Here is a 23,223-nt window from a genome sequence, read left to right as displayed (position 1 = left end):
CTTCAGAGGTCTGGCTGTATCAGTTTAAGCACATACTGAACTGAAAAGAATAGGGGAAGACTAGATGAAAGGAATGAGGTGCCTTAGCTTATATTCAGCTTATATTTTTAGAAACCATTAATCTACTGGAAATTACAGAATTTAATTTTATCCTTCCATGAACTATAGCCTACGTCTGAATCATACTCCTAACAAAATGATTATAGATCTATCAGATGTCTACTTTAATATTTCAATTATTACCTTTTTCACTAAAAAAATTCCTATACAGAGCCTTCCTCTGCAACTGTTCCACTTTGGGTTCGGCTTTCAGTACTGGCAAGTTCCCCTGCACACCCATGTGCTCAAGCTCATAGGCCCATTCTGAGCATTTTTAGCTGTTGGCCACCACACATGTTTACATCCAGGCATCCTGCATTAAAATGCATGCAGTTTTGTATATTCCGTCTGCCAACCAAGAAAATAAGTCTGTTGCCAGGCCTGTCAGTAAAGCCAAACAAAATCAAGCAGTGAACTAAAAATGGGGGACGATAACACCCATCACTTGTCATCAAGCACAGCAAGTTATACATAATGTACCTAGCACAGCACATAATAAGGACCTCAAAAACACGAGCTCTTGCCACCTCCCTTTCAAGTTTTGTTTTGGCCCTGCAGTGGGGTAGCTTTCTGAGAGAGGACTGAAGGGAAATATTTGCATTTGTTTTTCTTAATGATATGGGAAGGGGAAACCAGGATCATCAGTCAAAGATCAGAAAGTAATTCTAAAACTTGGGAACAGGCCCAATTGAATCCTGCAGGCCACATACCATTTTCTGCAGTCTCTCACAGTGTTCACCCTAATTACAAGAATCCAGGTGACTATTACTGCCAGGGTGTAGGCCACAGTTGTAACTGCAGGAATGGGATGCTATGAATCTTCCGGGGAAAGCCTGATCTTCAAGTCACCCTACTTCTCTTAGGTGAATGCAGTGTTCTATTTGTTTTTCTCCTTCACAGTATAAAGGGGAACAATGTGAGTGGATGGAGGAGCAACGCTGGAGGCTCAGCTGCTAACCCAACATCATGCTGGGCTTTGCTGAAGGGAGCCCTTCTAAGCACTACTGAGCCCAGTCCCTGGCTGATAGGCAGGGGCCGGTCACCATACCTTACTCTTCCCTGTGCCTGCATTTCCAACCACAAAGACACAGTGCCGTACAGCCAGCAGCTCCTCAAGCTGGACAACCTGCAACCAAACAGTCAACAGTTACTGGTGTCCCTTCAGGAGTTGGTGACAAAATGACAACCTACCCATCACTACTCAATTCTTCTCTCTTTTCATCTCATGCCAGCTGCTGACGTCAGTGTGTTCAGGGAAAGTTACAACATCTCACAGGTCCAGGGTCCAGTTTCCCTTCCATCTCCCAAGTGGAGAACCCAGTAGAGAATAAAGCGAAAGCACTTTACTTCCCGGGCTAACTGGTACACAGCAGAGATAACCAAGAAAAACCAAGGATTCCTCATAAAGGTTTAAGCAAAAGCAGTATTGAATTAGTCATCATCTACAACTGAGTAATATTGTATGCCCCATAACATATCTCAAATGGATTTTATATGTATAGACTGTAATGTCCAGGAATGCTATCCAGATTTCCATTGTTTACTAAGCCCAAACTGAGTGAGCCCACAGGAGCCTTCGATAAGTCAGTATCTTCCCAAGCTATTTTAAGCATGCTGACATTCCTTCCTGTTAAAAGCACACACCAATGATTTTACTTCTAACTTTCACTAAAAATAGAAGGCAGAACAAAATAAATTTTTGGTGCATGCCTCCAGACAGTTTTATAAAATAATCTACTTACAGTTAAAAACCATGATTTATTCATATTTATGTTTTTAACTTCTTGCTGCATGGGACTACTACAATATTTACTTTAGTTAAGACTATCATATTAAAATGCTTGAAAGCATTTATTAAGATCACATGAAGGCCAGGGTAATAGGAGCTCATGTTTCAGCTAAATGCCGTATCACTTAAGCAGTCATTTGCTCCGCAAACCCCAAGGACGCCATAGAAAGCCAAGTCCGCTTTTACTTTGAGAATGAAACTCTCCTCCGGCTGCAGGCGTAGCTCCAGGGTGCACTGCCGGACCATCTGTTCAAAGTGCTGCTTTCTGCTCCGGGGCACATCCAGGGCCGGAAACAGGTCGCCAATCAGGCCCAGAAACACTGGGAAGTCGTCGGTCACTATTTTAGGCATATTGAAGTCCCTTAGAGCTCGCATGAGCACCTAGAAAGAAAAATAGAAAACATTTCATTAGAAAGCCAAAAGGAAGGACTTGGAGAGGTTTTGCCACAAAGAAATAGACATGTTTTATCTGATTTAAACACTATATGCATGTATCAAAGCATCAAATGTTACCCCACTAGTGTGTGTGCTCTGTTTATATTTTATGTATCAATTTAAAATACTATTTAGTGACGCAGTACTGTGGATTAAACCAAGGACACTTGCACTGCACTGTTTCCCTACACCAACAAACCTTCTTAATTTTTGAGACAGAGTCTCGCTAAGTGGCTAAGCAACCGAGGCTCGTCTTGAACTTGCAATTTTTGAGTGCTGGGATTACAGATGTGCACCACCACCCCTAACCTCAATTTTTTTGTTTGTTTGTTTGTTTGTCTGTACTAGGAGTTAACTCAGGGCATTACATTTGCTAGGCAGGCACTGCATCACTGAGCTACATCCCTGGCCCTAAGCTTTAATTTTTAAAAAGTCAATATGAGGTCTAACAGACCCCTAATAAGCTGAAGATACTGTTCTTAATTTTCATACTAAAACATGAAATACTGATGCAGTTTTCCAACTGGCATGGCCCTCTATCTACAGGGACATGAAATGCTTTCTGATTAACAACAGAACAGAAGGCTCAACTAATAAAATCACTGGTCCTCAGAACTGGGTCAGCAAGGAGGCTGCTCCCTTCCTGCCAAGGTTCTGCATATCTTCGTGCAGAGTCTGGGGCTCTTTTCAGCCTGGTCCCCTCAACTTCAGTCTGTCAGCTAACCAGGCCTATGCGATCATTTTGTCCAAAGTACTCTGAGACATCAGGATGATAACCGCAAACATTTTTAGCTTGTTTTTTTGCTTGACATTGGCCAAAAACCAAAGGATTTAGATTTTAAACACCAGGATGACATTTATAGAAAGAGCTAAGCATTCCATCAACAACAACCACAGAGCAGGAATTCAATGGAATGTAAGAAAATGTTGACTAAGAGGAAGAGAAATATTAGCAAATAAAATATCCCATGACACATATCTCTTAACATAAAAAAGAACTGTACAGACTGGACCTAGCTGTTTCTCTCTCTCTCGAGCCGTATGGCAAAGATATGCAGCAAAGAGCACCCCTTTCTCTCACTGTTCTTCACACAGAAGCTGCACAGGCGCTGCCGCCCTTCCTCACAGGATGGTAGGTAGAACACTGCCCTTTGGTCTCTGAACCACTATGCCCGTCACTGGTGCCGGGCAGCCCCCCTGCCCCTTCATCCTCTGTGCCCTTCTTCCTTCCTCTGAAATGGACGGACTCTCCCCGTTTAGGCCACATCTTCACTGATGCACACAGCTAATCTCCCAACTCACCTAATCAGATTACCTGAATGTTCCTGAAAGCAATTCAAACCATGATTACTGAATTACTTGATTTTAACGGTCAAAAGACTTCTTAAGACCGATATTGCAAAAGTACTTATAAAATCACATTTCCTTTTCAGATTCATAGTTTTGTACTCAAGAATTCTCATGACCTTTTGTCAGAAATGCCAGTCCTTGAGATATCCTGCATTCAGAAGAGACGCCTGGTGCCACGCATGCCACATTATCCTGGTACCCACTTCCACTTGTAAGAAGCTGTCTGGCTACTTCCTCAACAAAACTGTATCAGTGTTGTGGTACCTGATCTTCAGGTCGATTTTTATCTCCTCGTTTCAGGGCGCCAGCGACCACCAGGACTGATTTAATAGCACGAAGCCCCCAATCATAGTGATCCTAGAATAAAATCATGGGTAATTTTTTTTTTCTGAAAAACCATATGAAGAGATAAGATCCTCATTCCAGAAGTAACAGCTGAAAGTTAAAAAAAAGTTCAGAAACACCCACACTGTAATAACTTCAGATGTTTTCCTCATCTCTCCAAAACTGTGAAAAGCACATTCCTATGGTGGCTGTCCTGCTGTTCACTTCCTTGGTCAGCAAATCCTTTTTTCTGTAGCCCTTCCGGGCAGCTTTCGCTCAGGACTCCACCAGCCTCCCTCTCTCCTTTCCACAAACCACTAACTCAGGAGCTGGACTCTTGCATGTGGCTGCCTCCTACCACAGCCACACCTCTCCAGTACGAAGGGCTCCAACTTAATTTGGCATCACTAAGTCACCCCATTCCCAAGGGTGGCACTAAATAGAATAAAAACTACATTATTAAAATCCAATTATATGCCAAGGCCTCTCTGAGACTTCCACATTGTCCCTAAGGAAGGCTCTTCTTCCCACAGGCTCTGAGCTCTTGAAGGAAAGGTAGTAGAAGTGATTCTGGACACAGGTGTAAGAGGACTTGGTGAACATGTAAAGACTGCATCATTCCTTTGGCAAAAATGTTCACTGACTTTTCCCACAGATCCTTTCCAGAAGTTCAGAAAGGTACCGATGAACTGTGTTCCTACCTCAGCTTCCTCATGCTGGCAACACGCCTCTTCCAGCATCTCTCATTCATGTCATCTCGCTGGGTTTAAGAACGCTGTCCTGCTCTGCTCTACCATCCCTCCCTGCACCTTCCCATTGGCCTTGACTGCAAGTGTCACAGACAGTTAGGAGGACCTGCCTCTACGGGGTCCCCACCTCTTGCTAGGTGTGGACCATTAACATGTTATTTTCACTCAATTTCCTTTTATGTAAAACAAGCTTAATACTATCAAACTCATCGTCTTATGAAGACTTTTAAACATAATACATGGTATCTGTTCAAAAATGTTCTTTTTTCCCTTAAAAACATGGTGTTAGTTTTATTTGTTTTGTGTCATATTCTCCATCACTGCCAGCAGTAAGCACATAACTCAGATACAGGGGAAGCTTTCTAAATATTTGCACATTACCACTGGGAATGGATATGGTTGCAATTTCATGTTCCCTGGTTCAATTCTTTTTTCTTTTTTTAAAAAATGTATTTAGTACAGGGTCTCACTACACAGATCGTACTTGTAATGATCCTCCTGTTCTCAGCCTCCCAAGTGCTGGGATTATAGGCACGCGCCACCTGGCCCAGTCTCAATCACTGTCTCAGTGTGCCCCAGGGGTGGGGCCAGCATGGCACATCAGGGACTGAAGTTCAGTCCCTGGGCCTGCCTAAGCATGCATTTCAGTCCGCTGAGCTATCTGGCCAGCCTATTTTTTTCTCTTCTGAAGTTTTTTATTGTAGTGGTCACAAAGCTAAACTTAAAAGTACTGATGCTGACACATATATAATTTTTGTGTCACATTAGCAATTTCAGTGAACTGTAGAAATTTATGCCTGGAGAGCAGGGAGTAAGAGTGACCCACTTCAGAGTCAAAGGAATTATACTGCAAAAGCTAAAAAAAAAGCAAGCCAGTGCATAAAGGGCAGACAACACACCAGAAAATTTTCACATTTCTCAAGATATTCTTCCAGGAGTCAACCTGGATATTTACCACAGAGTATCCTTTAAGAATACTACTTTCTCCCACTAGAAAATAATATTCTCACCAAGAAAGGGAAGGAACATAAATCTCCCTTCCTTTAAAATAATAGCATTACTAACAAATAAAACCACAGAGGCCATTTATTAAAAAAAACTTGTATGAAATACACAAAAGATATTAGGGCACTTAAAATGCATCAAGTTTCAGAAAAATATTAAGGTTCATAGATACAAATTTTCAAGAAAATATAAAATCATTCCTAATGTCTGAGAACAATGTGAATGGTAAATGAGCCAACATATACATTTCAAAAACTGTTTGAATGGGCTGTAAAAACAAGAAAAAGTCACAAAAGCCTTCACCTGCTTGGACAGGAGCTCCCTGCAGAGCGTGTACAGCGCGATGAACTTCTGGGCCAGCGAGCGTGCATCCACAAACCCTTCAGCCACTAGCATGATCTCACAGATCAACTTGACGTCAGGAGCCACCATGGCACATGGTCTACAATGTAAATACGAAATTTAATTTTTTTTTTTTTTTTTTGGCAGAACTGGGGATTGAACTCAGGCCCTTGTACTTGCTAGGCAAGTGCTTATTCCATTGAGCCATCTCCCCAACCCCGAAATTTAGTTTTAAAATGTGGAAAGGTCACAAACCCAAATTGCTTAAGTCACACGTTAAGTCTGCACCAACACTCTCAGCACTCTGAAAGCCAGTCAAAATGACCTCTGCCAATCACACCCAACAAAATATTCTTTTCCACTAAAACACACCCATGAGGGCTGAGATACCAGGAAAAGTTGGAAAGTTGGAAATGGCAAAAGCCTGATGGAGGGGTTTAAAAAACCTTCTGCAGATGCATTCCATAAGCTACTGGGTTCTAATGTGCATGCTTTGGTGCTGGAGATTTAATAGAGGGTCTGCCCTACCCTGAGCTACTTCCCTAGCTTCTGGAGTACTTGTGCTGTAAGTTGTCACTGTGGAAGAGGGACAGCAATGTTCTACGGCGCTACAGGCCAGCCTGTACGTGCAGCTTAGGCTGTGCTGGTGACGGCTGAAGGGCCAGCTGTCCAGAAAACAGCTTTGCTGATTGCCATGAAATAAATCCTTCTGCCACCGCTGGCCTTAGGCTATCAACCCCCAGCTACACAGGGAGCTGGGACACAGAGGCTCCGCGGCAGTAAGTCACCAGCATATAGACAGCCCCCGGGCATGAGCATCAGTAACATAAGCAATTAGGCAGTCATGGGGTTTGAGAATCAACTGTTCTGTGATATAATGTATTAAATAAAATGTTGGTATATAATTTAGTATTTACTGTTTGTACTTAATAGCAGCAACACATGTAAAACAAAATTCCACTCAATTAAGTGCAAAAGGAGCAAATAAGCTCGTGATTTTAGACTTTTAAAACTGTTCATCCCAATAATATTTATCCACTTATTTTTGTAAATGTAAGTATAGTCTATGCACATCTAATTTTAATCCTAAACATTCTGCAGTTTTATTTGATTTAGGTTACTGAATACTACATCTATCTAAGCCAATCTTCTACTGTCTTTTCACATTTGTTCCTTTTCATCATGGTAGAGAAGGAAAGATAGAGTAAATGAGAGAAAAGGCTAGCATGTTTTCTTATTTTATATTTATATTAATATAGATAACAATTTGGGGCAGCGCAGCTCAAGCGAGACAGAGAGAGAGACAGAGAGATAGACAGAGAGACAGAAGAAATTTGTTTGTATCGTGTTGGAGATTGAACCCCAGGGCCTCGTGCTTGCTAAGTACATGTTTACTACTGAGCTTCACCCCCAGCCTATAGATAACATATGTACTGACCACTTCATGCCATATAAAGTAGTATGCCCTGTCCCACATAATTTTCACAAGTCTACGAGATAGCTACAGAAGTAAAGACAGATGTCCCCAGAGATTGTAGCACATTCTCTATGTCACATAGTCAGTAAGTGGTAGAATTAGGAAATTCTTAGGGCCAAAGAATGTTCCCTCCACTCACCCAGGTTCTCCTTCAAGTTTTGTTGAAATTAGTGACACCCTAACATAAAGGATGCTGTGCTTAATATGATAAATGAACTTTATGAAAATGTCAAAAAAATTCGTATTTTAAGACCTAAATAAAATATGCACAATAAACTGGGTTACAAATGCAAAAAATCCCAGAAAGATACACAATTTTCATGCAAAACTGTTCTATAATCATTACATTCACTTCCAAGATAATTATTTTTTATCTAGGATTTTTTTTCAAGAAACATAAGACACTATAACATAAGTATAATGAGAGAAATCTATCATTATGAGGCAAGCAAAATATGCAATGCAGGATATTAGAGTACATGGTTAACTACTAAGGAAAAGAATTACTTAAATGCTTATTTCACATTAACTACCCAAGCAAGTTCTCATCATACAAATTACATTTTAAAAGGAACACCATAAAATTAGAAGAAAAAAAATATGGTCAAATATCTTGACAGATAAAAAATTTTTAAGTTAAAATTTGTTTTTAAAACACTGAAGACCACAGAGGTTCTTACAATATATAAAAAGTAGGATACTATTTTGAAGGTATACTAAGTAGTTAAAGAAATATATTATTAATCATAAAAAACTCCTAAAAATTAAAACCGGTAAGTCTTTGTCATCTCCCTAGATAAAAAAAAGAGATGATACAAATTACCTATGTCAGACATGGAACTCATAACATCACTATACATAATAAAAGAATATCATAAATGAACATATGCAAATATATTTAATATGATGCCTAACTTAAATAAGTTCCATAAAAGATGTACATTATCAAAACTAATTCAGGGCCGGTGAGATGGCTCAGTGGAATAAGTGCTTCCCTGGCAAGCACAAGGACCTGAGTTCAATCCCCGGTTCCGCAAAAAAAACCAAACAACAACAACAACAACAACAAAAAACCCAAAAAACTAATTCAAAAAGAAATTTACTACCTCAATGACTCTGAAGTATTAAAGAAATTGAACTCATTAAAAGAATTGAACTCATTATTTAAGAGTCCCATGAAGAAAAATCTAGGCCCAAATCGATTCACTATTAATTCATCAGATACTTAATACAAACAAATAATAGCAATCTTACAGAAAGTCTTAAGGAAACAGAGAATACTTGGCAATTAATCTCATGATGTTAACATTAATGCCAAGCTAGGCAAAGATGTCAAGAAAGGACAGTACAGACCAATATCCTTCATAGCACAGATTGCCTTAACAGAGCAACATCATATTGAATTCAGCAATCCATGTAACCAACAGTGCTTCCTGACCTAGTAGGGTTTGGTCCAAGGATACAACATCAAAGAAATTTAGTATTTGAAAAATTCCATCAATATAGTTCAGAATATTAGCAAATAAAGGAAAAATATGGAAGTCATAAAATAACAAAACATGTAGAAGAAAACATATTTGAAAACTTTTCCAAGTTTGGGCTAGACAAATTTTCTTGACTAGCATATAAAAAAATCAAAACAAGGGCTGGGGACATAGTTCAGTAGAAGAATATGTGCAGGCATTGAAGAGGCCATGTGTTCAATCCCTTAGACTGAGAAAACTGTATTTCATCAAATTTAAAACCTCTGTCTTAGTGCTGACCAGATAGCTCAGTGGACTAAAGCATCTGCTTAGGCAGAGTGCAGGGACGGGGTTCAATCCCCAGCCTGCAATGCTGTCTCCACCCCCGGGGCGTGTTGAGACAGGTACTGAGACTGGGCTTGGCAGCATGTGCCTGTAATCCTAGCATGTGGGAGGCTGAAAACAGGAGGATCAATAAGAGGCTGATTTGTGTAGTGAGGCCCTGTAGATGCTGAACTAACTACATTAAAAAAAAAAAAAATCTCTGTCTTTGATGGCTACCTTTAGAATAGAGGGAACAGCCACAAAAGTAATAGAAAAAATTCTGAGTGTGTACTCAATAAATTATATGTAGAATATCTCACTTCATACAAGATGCACAAATGACCAGTAAGTACACACACAAAAAAAAATGTTCAGCATCATCAGTGTTCATGGAAAGGCAAACTGAATTCACAATGATTCATCGCCCCCAAATATGAGCTTGGCTAAAAGACTGACAATGCCAGGTTTTGACGATAATATAAATTTTAGAGTTCTCATACATTAACAGTGAGGTTGTAAGAGAGTATATTTTGGCAACAAGATTATAAAATCCGGTAAGTAAAACATGCTCATGCATTTCCCATATGAGCCAGCAATTCCATTCTTAGATATTCTCCTAAAGGAAATGAAAACATGTGTTCATGTAAAGATTTACATGAATGTTCATAGTTGCTATATTCATAGTAGACTCAAAATGGAAGCTGCAAATGTCCATCAGCTGGTAAAACAAATCAACAAACAGCGAAATGTATAGACAACAGAATACAAATCAGTCACAAAATAGTGACAGACTATGGATAAGCTCAACAACTTGGATGAATCTCAAACTCAATGTTAAAGATGCCAAATACAACTGAATACGTAACTGTCTGGGTTCATGTACATTTACATGTACTCTAAAAAAATAATCTATAATCACAGAGAGTAAATCTGGAATAAAGGCACCAAGCTCAGAGACACAAGAGAACTACTTGCGGTTTGGAGGCAGTGCTGTACTGTGACTGGCATCCACCTCAGCAGCTGCACACTCAAAGGGGAGTGTGTCGCTACCTTTAACTATGTCTGAACGCAGCGATGGGAAAGGCAAGTTAACTGCGACTGGTGCCACATACACCTTGGCAGGTTCTCTTAGAGAATGTGGCTAAGGTTATGCCCTCAGAGAGCATTTTTGGAAAGCAGGTCATCAAGTATTAAAGTATATAATCATCATATAGTATATAATCAACAGGTATTACACTCATCACCTAGTAATTCTACATTTAGGAATCAATTTTAGAGGAATAATCAGAAACAAGAATAAGTTTTCATGTGAATGGATATTTAGGCTTGCCACCTCATACTCATAAAGAACTAAAAGGAAGGAAACAGACTCTACCTGTAGGACAATAGGGGTGGTTAAGAAAATACTGATGAGCAATGAGGACAACTATTTTGGAGGTCTCTAAGATAAAATTTCCAAAGAATTTTTGGCAGTATAATAAAATAAGTCAAAATATTAAATGAAGAGAACTAAGTTGATATTTTGACTCCTGTAATATCTAACAGCATAAAACAAATTACAGCAGGCTAGAAAATACAATAATTTCTGATGGTGATGCTTTTTAAATTTTCCCCAAATATTTCCTAATTTTTGAAATATGCTTAACATAAAACACTGTAACATAATAGCTAATAATGAAAATTTGGATTTACCATATACTGTAATTTTTAAATACTGATGGCATGTTCTGGTTTTATAATTCACAGAGGTTAATTGATCCCTTTTACGAAGGGATCCAAAAGAAATGAATTTTCCATAGGGACCCTCGAGTAAAGACAAATCAGTTAACAGTGCAGACCGACAACGTTAGGTGGCATAAGCGCACCAGATGCTAAGCTGCAAAGCAAAACACTTGCCTGAAAAGAGCTTTGAGATTCTCTGGCAATTCAGTTCGACCGGCATATCCTGGGTTCATAGTAATAAATATTCCAACTGATGGCTTCAATGTGATAGCTTCTCCAAGAAATACAAATCTACCATAGAAAGAACGCTGATGGAATTAAACGTGTTCATTGAATATGAATGCACATTGACAAATGCAAACCACTGCAAAATGCAAATTATTATTAGGAAGCTGTTTATTCTGTGTCATTTTCTTTAAAATTCATAAGCATCCATATTTTGCAGCAGACTTATTAAAAATATCCTTCATCACTGCAGAGGAATTACAAGAAGTATTTCTGCAGAGCCACTGTATCTTAAAATACACAAATGAGGGCTTGCGCACTGTAACATTTAGTGAAATGGGAGGGCATTTTTGCCTTCAATGTGGGCAAAAAAACCTCCTTGAGTGGGACATCATGCAGGTAGAGAATGTTCACGCCACAAGGAGAAAGGCACACCCTCTTCAATCTTTGTCTGTTTGCTCACCTGTCCTTCCTCCCTTCTGTTTATTCAGTAAATATCTACTGAATACTGCTGAGAGATAGAATAGCATGGTGGTTAGGAAGCTACCCCTGGAGCCAGGCTGAATGTTCAGAGTCCACCTATATCATTTTAGGCATGTTAATTATCTTGTATCTTAATTCCCTCATCTAATCAAAAAGGATATTACCCACCTTATTGGATTGCATGAGGATTTCAAAGAGAATATAAATATAAAAGGCTAAGAGCACAATGACCATATATGGTAAACATAAGAAATACTAGTGAGGACTACTGCTATATGATCATCTCTAAGTATGGGAGAAGCAATGATTTTTACCAAAATTTGCAAGGGCCCAACAAGGTTGCTGATGCCAAGAGTGACAGAATGGTACGAGGCTGCAGGAGCCACACTGATGGACAAGTCCGACCAAGCTTCCGGATGGGGTACACTAGATCAGACAAACTCACATAGTGAAGGAACTGAACCTGCATCACAGAACAAGAAGGGAAAGATATGGAGAAAAAAAAATCCAGCATTTTTAGGACTGAGTGTCTCAGACACTGAATAACTTAGAATCGATAGATTTGCCTACTGAAGATAAGAGAAATTTTCATCTCCCAGATTTCAAAGGCTGCTCAGAGAGTGGACAATGACCATTTTCCCATCATACATAGCAGAAGAATGACTAGTCAAAGATATGGACCTCCCAAGGGTGTAGCCAGCAGGATGCTGAAAGGCTGTCAAGTCGAGGCCTCTCTAGTGGAGAGGGGATTTAATCAACTTGTGGAATCAGGAGGGAGCTTGGCCACCGGGATGGTGCCAGCCTAAGGGTGAAGAGATGTAATTCAGACATGGAGCTGGAGCCAGAGAGGCTATCAAGAGGTATGGCTGGGAAGTTTTGAAATGTGTTGGGTGGGTCACTTACATAAATCTCTATAACAAAGGATGGCTGAAATGTTATCTGGGTTGTATTAAGTAGTGAAATCTTGGCCAAAAGTTAAATAAAATATGGCTTGAGATCAAAGAGAAAATTATGGAATTCCTCTAATATGTCACTACATTAGGGATGTGTAAGGAAACAGACATCCAGATATAGGAAAGTGGCACCTCAAGCCCATTTGATGGTAAGATAGGTATCCACTGATAAGCTGGAAACTTCTAGAATGGGCTCCCAGCTCCCAGTGGCAAGATAATCCTTCACCAACTGGGAAACAAAATGTTCCAACACACAGGGCTGCTAGCTGAGAATACTATAAAATAAAACCTGAGAGGAATACATAAGCCAGAGAAATGAAGTTGTAGTTGTATAAAATAAAAAGGGTACACAGAGAACCAGTGTTGTCCTCTGTACTATAATGTTTGTTTCTTAAATCAAGCCATCAAGTTCTAAGTGTCAGCGATGTTTGCTTTCTGGCATCGCAAGTTGATGGGTGAGATTTCAGATACATTTGGAAAGTTTTTGCCCCAAGTTAGTAGAAGAACATGAAGCTATCACCTGCTGGGAAGGGACAGCTACTTGTGGAAGATGGGTACTTGTGGAAAGACTGGGATTTCGATTAAATAGAGGAGGATTAGGAGACACCCTGTGGAGTCTTCGGGAGTATGAAAGGTCTTTTCCAGTAAGCCTGGCGATGCCTGGGTGTCTGGGCCTGCTCAGGATGGAGGTCAGTTCTGAAAGCTGTGGCAGTGGATGAAGTCACCAAGGGAGTAAATGCAGATAGAAAAAAAAGTCCTGAGACTGAGGCCCATGACATCTGATGAGTAGCCCAGGAGGTAAAAACAACAAAAAAGAATAGCTAACATGGATAGGTGCCTCATTCCATGTAACTATCGCAGCCATCTACAAAGCTCTTGCCCCATTTTATGAAAAGAAAATAGGAAAAAAAAAAAGCAGTGGTGGCAGGGGGTGATATCCTGCAACTCATGTGAAGGAAGCATGTCACATGGTAGAGAATGACCGTCGGTGTCAGGTGCTATCAGGAGGTTCAAAAGACAGAGACAGAACTGATCCCTGGATTTAGCATCCCTCAAGTTGCCCACTGTTTAAGTAATGTGATATACCTTGAGTGTACTTGACATTTGAAGGTACTGATAAAAAGGAAGATGGCCAAAGGAAAATTTCAAAATCAACTACTGTCTTACCCATTTCACGAAAGAGACAGCAAGAGACTGGGAAGGTGAGTTCTGTGCATTATTCTGTGATCCTAATTGGAACAAAAGAGCCACAGAGAACTTGCCTCTTTTTCCCATTTCTGATGGCATCATGAATCATCTTCACCTGCACAGCCACCACGGACAGAACCTCCACCGCAATGCGGTTGAACTCGTCAAAGCAGCCCCAGGCCCCAGTCTGCGCCAGGCCCTTGTAGATGTTTTCTATGGACCGAAGAATAGGAGTACTATGAGTTTCAGAGAAGGATGTCTTTGATATTTACAAGGAGAGTGCCCCTCACCTGAAAACCCAAACAGCTCCAAAATAAATCTAAAACTTTGAGTGTCAACATGATGCCAAAAGTAGAAAATTCCACACTATGGAACTTGGTAAATTATTAAACCTGTTACATAAGGTTTAATGTAACATGGTTCATGGCTGAGGGGATACTTCAGTGCTCTAAGTGCCTGACTGACAAGAGCAAAGACCTGTACCACATGCCATGCCAACCCCGGAGCCCTAGGAGCTCTGTGCCAGCCACTGAAATTGTGTAAGGTGGCATATACATGTAATTCCAGTGCTGGGAAGGCTGAGACAGGAGGAGTCTGAGCACATAGCAAGACTCTGTATCAAATAAATAAATAAAATATTAAGTTCAGATGATGTGTATAAATAAGTTTTGTTTAGAATTGGGTGCCCTCTCGAAGTGTCTTATTAAGCATATGCAAATATTTCAAAATAGAAACCTGACCTAGAAACACTTTTGGCCCAAGTACTTCAGTAAGGGACACTTAGACTCCACCCACACGGGAGCAATGTTAGCATGTATCATTTTATACCTCATTTAATAACTTACTTTGTAGTCCATTTGCTCTGAACAGTTGAACACATAAACCATCATGCCAAGTGCGCGGCCAAGATCCTTGGTAGTTTCCGTTTTCCCTGTACCAGCCGGGCCAGCTGGAGCCCCACTCATGGTCAGATGAAGTGACTGGGTTAAAGTAATATAACACCTTTGTGTAACAGAAGAGAAAAGCATTACAGTCTAACATGAAATCTCCACGCAGTATTAGCAGCAAATGATTTTCTAAAGTAAAAGCATAAGAAGCCCAGGGCTAGCATGTGGTCACTGGGCAAAACACTGATGTACTCCTCATGTGTTCATAGCAACAGGCCAGATTATTTTATATCAATTTTAATTTTAGGTTGTCTATTTATAGCTACTCAGAATAAAGCATTGTGTTGTTTATTGTTCTCATTTCCTAAGAGCTATGCATTTGAATACAAATACACTTCATTTGCAATGTAATTCAATTTCTAATATTTCTAGGTAGAGATATTATTAATATGGTAGACAACCTCTCAGGCTAGTGTTTATTAAAGAAAAATAGAAATCTTGGATGAGTGAATGAATTAAACATTGACTGCTTTCAATTGCTACCTAATAAATACATTAAGAGCTGAGTAGGTAAACATAAATACGTAGTATGCAAATATACACCACTTTAATGTTTAAGACAAAAATGCAGTGGTATAATTTATCCTATCAAAACAGTTTAAGCATTCATTTTGAATGTGTTGCTTGCATGCATAAAGACTAACATAATACCTATTTTTGCAAGAAGAGTCAAAGGATCCAGCACTGAGAAAAGTATGCAAAGACAGCATTCATAAAAGAAGGAAAGACTAACGGATGGCGAGGCCTGAAAGTGCCTGGTGTTCATTTGGGGTTTCTTCAGGTTTATACATTAGCTTTGTCTTAGTATAGGCAGTGGGTCTCCTGGGAAGACATGCACGGACATCAGTGCACCAGAGACTAACGCTGCTTTGTAAATCTTCGCCTCAGTTTTCTCCTCCATACAATGAGGTTTAAGGGAAAAATATATGAAAAAAGCCAAAGGTAAGCCTCTTTAAAAATTCACATATGCATAAAACATGCATAAATTCAAAGGTATGGGTGTTTAAGTCCATTTTATAACGAGACTGAGTGGAAAGACTCCTAGGCAAGAAATTAGAGCACTTTGTGCACACAAATTATCTATCCCCTTGTAGTTTCAAGTTTGGGCCTGATATGTGGCCACGGATATCTGCATTTCCCACCTGAATTCTGTTAGGAACTGGTGAACGGACCAAGCTCCAACCAACCTTGCACACATAGAAAGGGTCCTCCTAGGACACTCACTTCAGGATATTTTACCCAGCTCCACTCACCCTTTGTTTGCTGCCCAAAACAATGTGAAAGTAATCTTTAGCACGTCTAATCCCTGTCAGTCTAATCTGTTGGCCCACTCAACTGTGGACGGTTCTAAATGGGAGACATCTGCTTCCATGTTATCTAAGCCATTGTGTCCTGAGCTCTCTCCACAAGAGCTGAGCCTACATCCTTTTAGTCATGCCGGTGTCCAGCACAGGTCTGCCAGGGCCAGCCTGGTGATCTAAGGCTCTGTATCTGTCCACAGGTCTACCCTGCCTAGCCCACAGAGACAGCAAGCATCCAATGTAATGCAAAGTAGGTATTTCAAAGCATCATTACATTAATGCAAACAACTCATAAATAGTCCAAAGGATGAAATGGAAGAAAATGTACATAACATCTCATCCATACTATCAGAATGCTTGTCTTAATTTCCAAAAAAACCACACAATGACTTTAAAATTTTAACCAGCAAGCAATCAATCTTCACATACTGATAAACATTAAAAACATCCTTTCCTTTCTCTCACATCCTGAGCTTCACCTCTGTTCTATTCCCAATGGTGGTGTAGCCTCCTAACGTTTCCAGTCCTGACTGTTCTCAGGTGATTATGCCAAACTACATGTATCAATCCTTCACACTAAAAGAACTACATAAATAATGAAGACAATGAACAGTTTTAGAGACACATCAAAAAGAACAAATCAGACAATTATAACAGCTGTACAGGGCAGGCCAAATAGCTCAGCGGATTAGAGCACCTGCAAGCAGGCGCAGGGGCCAGGGGTTCAAGCCCGGGCCTGCTGTGCTGGCCCTGCCCCTGGGGTATGCTGAGACAGCAGTTGAGACTGGGTGTGGTGGTGTGCGCCTGTAATCCCAGCTCTTGGGAGGCTGTAAAGAGGCGGCTCACTATGAGTCTGATGTACTAGTGAGACCCTGAACATCCTGTAGACCTTTCGTAAAATACAAAAGAAAAAAAAAAGGTGTACAGTACAGAAAGGATGAAGTCATGAGCAGATTAGTATGTGAATAAACAGTGACAAAGCTTGTGAGAGAATTGCACCAATGTCTCCAGACTACCACAACCACCAGCTGTGCTCTGGTGACAAGACCAATGGAGGGCATTGCTGTGAGCTCAAGGTATAAGTTCCATCTCAGAAATACTGAAACTTTAATGTGCTTTCTCCCACGACGAAAGTCAACAGAGGCTGGAATACTAATAAAGAAACTCACCTCCATGAGACCATATTCCGACCTTTCCAACATTCTGACAATGTACATATTTACTCAAAATCAAGGGACAATGAACTTTATGTTTATTTTGAAGAGAACAAAATATAAACAATGATACTGAATTTCAAAAGAAGGTAAGAGATTAACAATGGTTAATCTATTAAGTATTATTATCTTGAAAGTAGTTGCTCAGATTAGAAGATACAGACATGAAAAATTAAACAATATAGACATAAACTGTTCTTTTTAATGAACTAAGAAATTAGTAGTATAATTATCTTAGCTATCTTGTGTGTATGTACACACATACACACACACACACACACACACACACACACACATTTTCATTTCCCTCCCTTCTTTCCTTTCCTGCATCCCAGTTGTTCTTTCCTTTTGAACAGTTTGTTCCTTTTTTCACAGTGTCTATTGTATGTTTTGGGTCTTATTTACTTTAGTTTCTTATACTAGGGAGATAATAAGATACTTACACATGTGAGTCTGATTTAGACAGTGAACTCTTAACAGCACCCTCTTGCTCCCTTGCTCTGTTGGAGCCCAAAGGTTTTCTTTCTACCTTTTGATGAGTGAAGCTTCTCCTCACCTTGGAAGCTCTGGTGCTTGCTTTTGCTTGTACCATTCTGCCCTACCCAGGGCCTGTGCATAGCTGTCCTGCATTATCATTTAGTTCTGAGCTCAAAGGTTTCCTTCCTAGGTTATCCGGTTGAGTATCCCAAACTACTCCAGAACTTGAATCCCTTGAGTGGTAACAATACCCAAATAGTTTCAGATTTCAAAGCATTTCAGATTAGGGATGATTATTCAGAGAAGTCTACAAATGTCCTCCCATCCCTACCCTCCAGAAAAAAACCGCAAAATTTAAAATTTAACCTGGTCCCAAGCCATAAGGGAAGGGATCCTCAAACTAAAGTAGATTCCCCATCTGTCAAAGCACTTTTAAGACATCACCCTATTTTCATAGCATGTGTTACTACCCAAAATACTTTACTCTGTATTCTTCTTAATCCTCAGATACCCATACATTAAATTCAACTTTAAAGTAATCCCACTGGTAGCAAAGCACCTTGTCTGCTTAATAGCACAGCATTTTATAAGTATTTGTTGAATCATTTAATGCATCTTAGGTTCTCGCTCTTCCCTTTTCAGTGTATGTAATTCTTAAAAAATAAATCTGAACATGCAATTCCTATTGAGTTTTTACCTGTGGAGAGAGAATGGAGTGGGGAATATGGTGACAGGGTCTGGTGACAAGAATGCTATCATAGATGAAAGAGAGATTGGTGTTCAAACAGGCTACCTTGAAGGATATTAATCTCATGATTTCACCATTCGCATATTAGACCTTCTATAATTTTGTTTCTCTAATTCAGTTTTAAGGTATCTCTAAATACATGCTATCTTAGATAATTAGTTAATATAAAGCCTGCTTTCATACAGTTTCACAATTTGTTTATCATTTTCTTGCATTCTTTCTTTTTATCCTCACATATCTTTGCCTATGCAAAGGGACTTGGTTTGATTTTTCTCATCTGATTCAAACTGGTAATTGTTACCTGTCAGTCAGAGGAGTGATCACGAGTCGAGGACTGTTTCCTAAGTATTCATAGAAGTACTGGAACTGAGCGTCACAAATACTAACAAAGCAGTGTTTCTGGGTGTCCTCCCACTGGTGACGAAGTTGAGACAACCAAGCAAAAGCCTGGGGGCTGACAACCTAAAATCATTGCAAAATCATTACATATGGGACCCTGAGAGTTCTGAGGAAAAAAAAATTAACTGATTAATGTAATAATATGTCTTAGCTCACACTTCATTTTTAAAGTCTCACAAATAAGAAATCTCTTTAATGGTCAACAATTAGACAAAAATTATCCTTTTAGTACAAAATAAAGGATACATTTTAAATCCTAATTTATTGTGCTGCAAACAAACTACCAAACTGATAAAGCAGTACATATAGATACGATCATATTCAAGCTACAGAAGACCCTCGAGTTATGGCTGGCTTCATATACAAACAACTTTGGTTATGACTGGAAGTTCAGATTTAATTTATGGTTGACATATTGAGCTATGATCCAACTACCAGCCACTTGAGGGGTTGTAAGCAAAGACTGGTGATTTCAGGAAAGGGTATGTAAGCATCAGCTTAGATGAATGTGTTTGTGAATATGATTCCAGTCAGTGCTTTATATAATTGCTACAATTACTGCCATCAGAATGGCCCCCAAAATGCTAGAAAAGAAGTTAAGGCAGGAAAGAAAGCAGAAGAAAGTAATCCCAGTCAAAAAGCAGAAGGAAATTGTGGACAAATATGAGTGTGGCAATTGTGTGACTGATCTTGCTAGTACATACAGTGTGTTAAAATCCACCATGTCCCCAATATTAAGGAAAGAAGATTGTTAGAAGGAAGCCAGTGTTGCTAAAGGTGTTACTCAAGTTAGTAAGTCATAATCAACAGTGCTGGATGTGGTAGAAAGGCTATTAGTGTGGATAAATGACAGGCAGATGGCAGGTCATAGTCATCTGAGTCTATGAGCTGTGAAAAGGCTAGGGCTATGAATACAGACCTCGTAAAGTATAGTCCACCAATGGGTTAGTGGTGAAACGTTTTGCACCAGTAAGGGGTGGATTCACAATTTTAAAGTAAAAAGTGACATTCTTAGAGTAACTAGGCATAGTGAAGCAGCCACTGTTGATGGAACTGCTGAAAATTATACATAGCGCTTCACAATGAGGACATGGAGAGGGGGCTTTTGCTTTCATCAAGTTCTGAACTGTGATGAAACTGGCTTTTCTGAAAGAAAATTGGCAGGAGAATGTACATTACCCAGGAAGAGAAGAATACACCAGGTCACATGCCTATGAAGGATAGGATAAGTTTTCACTATGTGTCAGTGTAAGTGGTTACCTCAAGATAAGGTCTCTTGACTTATCATGCTGAGATCCCTGGAATATTCAGAAAACAAAGTCCTGAAAAGTAGGCTAGGGATCATGTGCCAAACAAATGCAAAAGCTTGGGTAATAAAAGCACTTTTTCTTGAGTGGATAAGGGAGGATTTCCATCCTATGTTAAGAAATAATTAGAGAACAGGCTGGGGAGGTAGCTTGGTGGTATAAGCGACCGCCTGGCAAATGCAAGAACCCAGATTCAATCCCCAGTACTCCGGGCCATGCTGGCCCTGGAACCCTGCCGGCCACTGAAATTGGGTGTGGTAGCACACACCTGTAGTATCAGTGCTGGGGAAGCTGAGACAGGAGGACAACTCAGAGTCTGAGCTGCACAATGAGACCCTGTACCAAATAAATAAATACATCTTTAAAAATAAAATAAATAAAAATTAAAAAATAATATGTAGAGGACAAAGGTTTACAATTCAAGGACCTCCTTATCATGGATACATCTCCTGCTCACCCACAACATTTGGAAGAAGAGGCCCGTGGGACCTCTCTAGACCAAAACTCAGGCATGCCGTGAGAGTGAGACCCTCTATTCCAGCCTTGGAACACCTCCACCCCTCCGGAGGCCCTACTCCCATGTCCACCGAGTGAGTGAGAACTTCTGTGACACTCTCGGGACCCCCAGATCCAGCCCAAGCCCAGGCCCAGCTAGTGTATGGGAGAGCTTCTGCACTCCCCTGTGCCCTCTGGGCCAGGAGCACAATAGAGGGGCACCACAGATTCACTGTTGTGCAAGAGGTGCACAACAGTTTCACTTCCAAGGGCTGCAGCAGGAAGGCGCTGAACACAACAGCTAGACCCAAGTGAGGCATAACTGGATAAACTCAAACTTAATAGATCTGTGCCCGAATTTCAGTAGGTGCTAAGGTTATAACTGCACCAACGGTCAGAGGTCAGTGCTATACGAAATGACAAAGAGAAGGAGCAAAATGCAATCTCAGGCCACGAGCCTGCCCAGTACAAGTGCAGAGGACACTAGCTCAGCTGAAAGTATGAATTAATAGCGTCAGAAGAAAAGAAACAACAGCAGAAAAGTATAGAGGAACTCAGAGCAGAATCAATTTCTGAAATAAAAAAAGAAATCTCTGAATTCATAGCACCTGAAGTAAAGAATCAAATATAGAAACATATGGAGGAAACTCAATGCCCACCCAGAACAAGTGTAGAGGACACTAGCTCAGCTGAAATGTATGAATCAATAGCATCAGAAGTAAAGAAACAACAGCAGAAAAGTATAGAGGAACTCAGAGCAGAATTAATTTCTGAAATAAAAAAAGAAATCTCTGATTTCATAGCATCTGAAGTAAAGAATCAAATACAGAAACATAGGGAGGAAACCCAATCTGAAAGAAAAACTCTGTAGTAAAAGAATAAATAACTGCTTCTAAAGAAGACATCGATTAAAAAAATAGAGGAGATTAGAAAAATAACAGATTCCTTGAATGAGCAATACAGGAAAGAAATAGATTGCATGAAACAGAGTCAAAGAGATGTAGAATTTAAAATGTCAATTACAAGCCTGCAAAACCATTTCAGTGAAAGTGAAGTTAGAGTTTCAGATCTTGAAGACACTGGTGCAGCTAGTGAAAAGATAAGAAAGGATCTCTTAAAAACAATTAGGATGCAGGAAAAAATAATTGATCATCTGCAAGACAATGCAAAGATGAACAACGTGAGACTAATAGGCATCAGTGAGAAAGATGGGGTCAATACAAATGATATAAAAAGAATATGGGCAGAAGTAACAGCAGAAAAACCCCAAATATGAGGAAACAATCTGACATTCAGGTAACCGAAGCTTACAGGACACCAAATAACTTCAACCCAATTAAAAACACACCAAGACATACAATAGTCAAAATCCCAGAAATCCAGCACAAGAATAATATATTGAAAGCCTCTAGAGAAAAGAAGCAGATCATATTCAAAGGAAAACTCATCAGAATTACAGCCGACTTCTCTTCACAAACCATGAAGGCAAGAAGAACATGGAGCAAAGCACATCAAGTCCTCTGTGAAAACAAATTCCAGCCCAGATTACTATACCCTGAAAAACTCTCTTTCAAGTTTGATGGAGAAGTGAAATACTTCCATGACAAAGAACACCTAAAGAATTTCATGATGACAAAGCCAACCCTACACAGGCTACTGAAAGATGTTCTAGAGAGGGACCAAAATGATTAGAACTCCACCAATGAGAACAGAAGGAACCCACTAAATAGGGCAAACGATTAAACATGGGATTAAAAAAAGAGTAAACAACAGCAGGTAAATAACATGTCAATCATAAGTCAACACATCGCAATTGTAACTATTAATGTAAATGGGCTCAATTCACCAATTGAGAGAAATACACTGGCACAGTAGATTGGAAAACAAAATCCAACAATATGCTGTACACAAAAAACACATTTAACTCATAAAAAATTCATAGGCTGAAAATCAAAGGATGGAAAACAATACTACATGTCCCAGCACCTCAGAAAAAAGCAGGGGTAGCAATCCTGTTCTCAGACAGTCTCAACTTCAAATCAACAATGATCAAACGAAATAAAGAAGGCCACTATATACTGGTTAGGGGAAAAATTCAAGAGGAAGAGGTAACACTCATAAATGTACATGCACCAAACATGGGGGCACACAGCTATAGAAGACAAATCTTAATGCACATGAAAAATCTAATATCCAATACAACAATCTTAACAGGAGATCTTAACACCCTCTTATCTCAAAAAGAAAATATTAGCAAAGAAGTAGCAGAACTGAGTAGCAGAAGTTCCAGAGCTTGGAACAAATGGACTTGGTGGACATATACAGAGTGTTCCTCCCAAACAAAGCTGAATACACATTTTTGTCACCTGCACATGGGTCATTTTCTAAAATAGACCACATACTGGTC

General features: G+C 39.7%; 1 protein-coding gene across 1 annotated transcript in view; it reads right to left on the bottom strand.

Annotated features, from left to right (window-relative positions):
• Dnah11 (dynein axonemal heavy chain 11) overlaps nt 1–23,223 on the bottom strand; it is a 375,268-nt gene that overhangs the window by 183,900 nt on the left and 168,145 nt on the right. The window contains exons 31-38 of the mRNA XM_023709848.1: nt 18,917–19,077; nt 14,774–14,930; nt 14,003–14,148; nt 11,254–11,370; nt 6,055–6,193; nt 3,938–4,030; nt 2,075–2,269; nt 1,148–1,225 (exon numbers count right to left, since the gene is read on the bottom strand). Coding sequence (XP_023565616.1) covers nt 1,148–1,225; nt 2,075–2,269; nt 3,938–4,030; nt 6,055–6,193; nt 11,254–11,370; nt 14,003–14,148; nt 14,774–14,930; nt 18,917–19,077 — 1,086 coding nt within the window. The remainder of the gene's footprint in view (nt 1–1,147; nt 1,226–2,074; nt 2,270–3,937; nt 4,031–6,054; nt 6,194–11,253; nt 11,371–14,002; nt 14,149–14,773; nt 14,931–18,916; nt 19,078–23,223) is intronic.

Source organism: Octodon degus, unplaced genomic scaffold (genome assembly GCF_000260255.1).
Source record: "Octodon degus isolate 3935 unplaced genomic scaffold, OctDeg1.0 scaffold00015, whole genome shotgun sequence".
In the NCBI taxonomy this organism is placed as follows: Eukaryota; Metazoa; Chordata; class Mammalia; order Rodentia; family Octodontidae; genus Octodon; species Octodon degus.
Note: the sequence above shows the minus strand (reverse complement) of the source record. Positions and strands in the feature narration are given on the sequence as shown.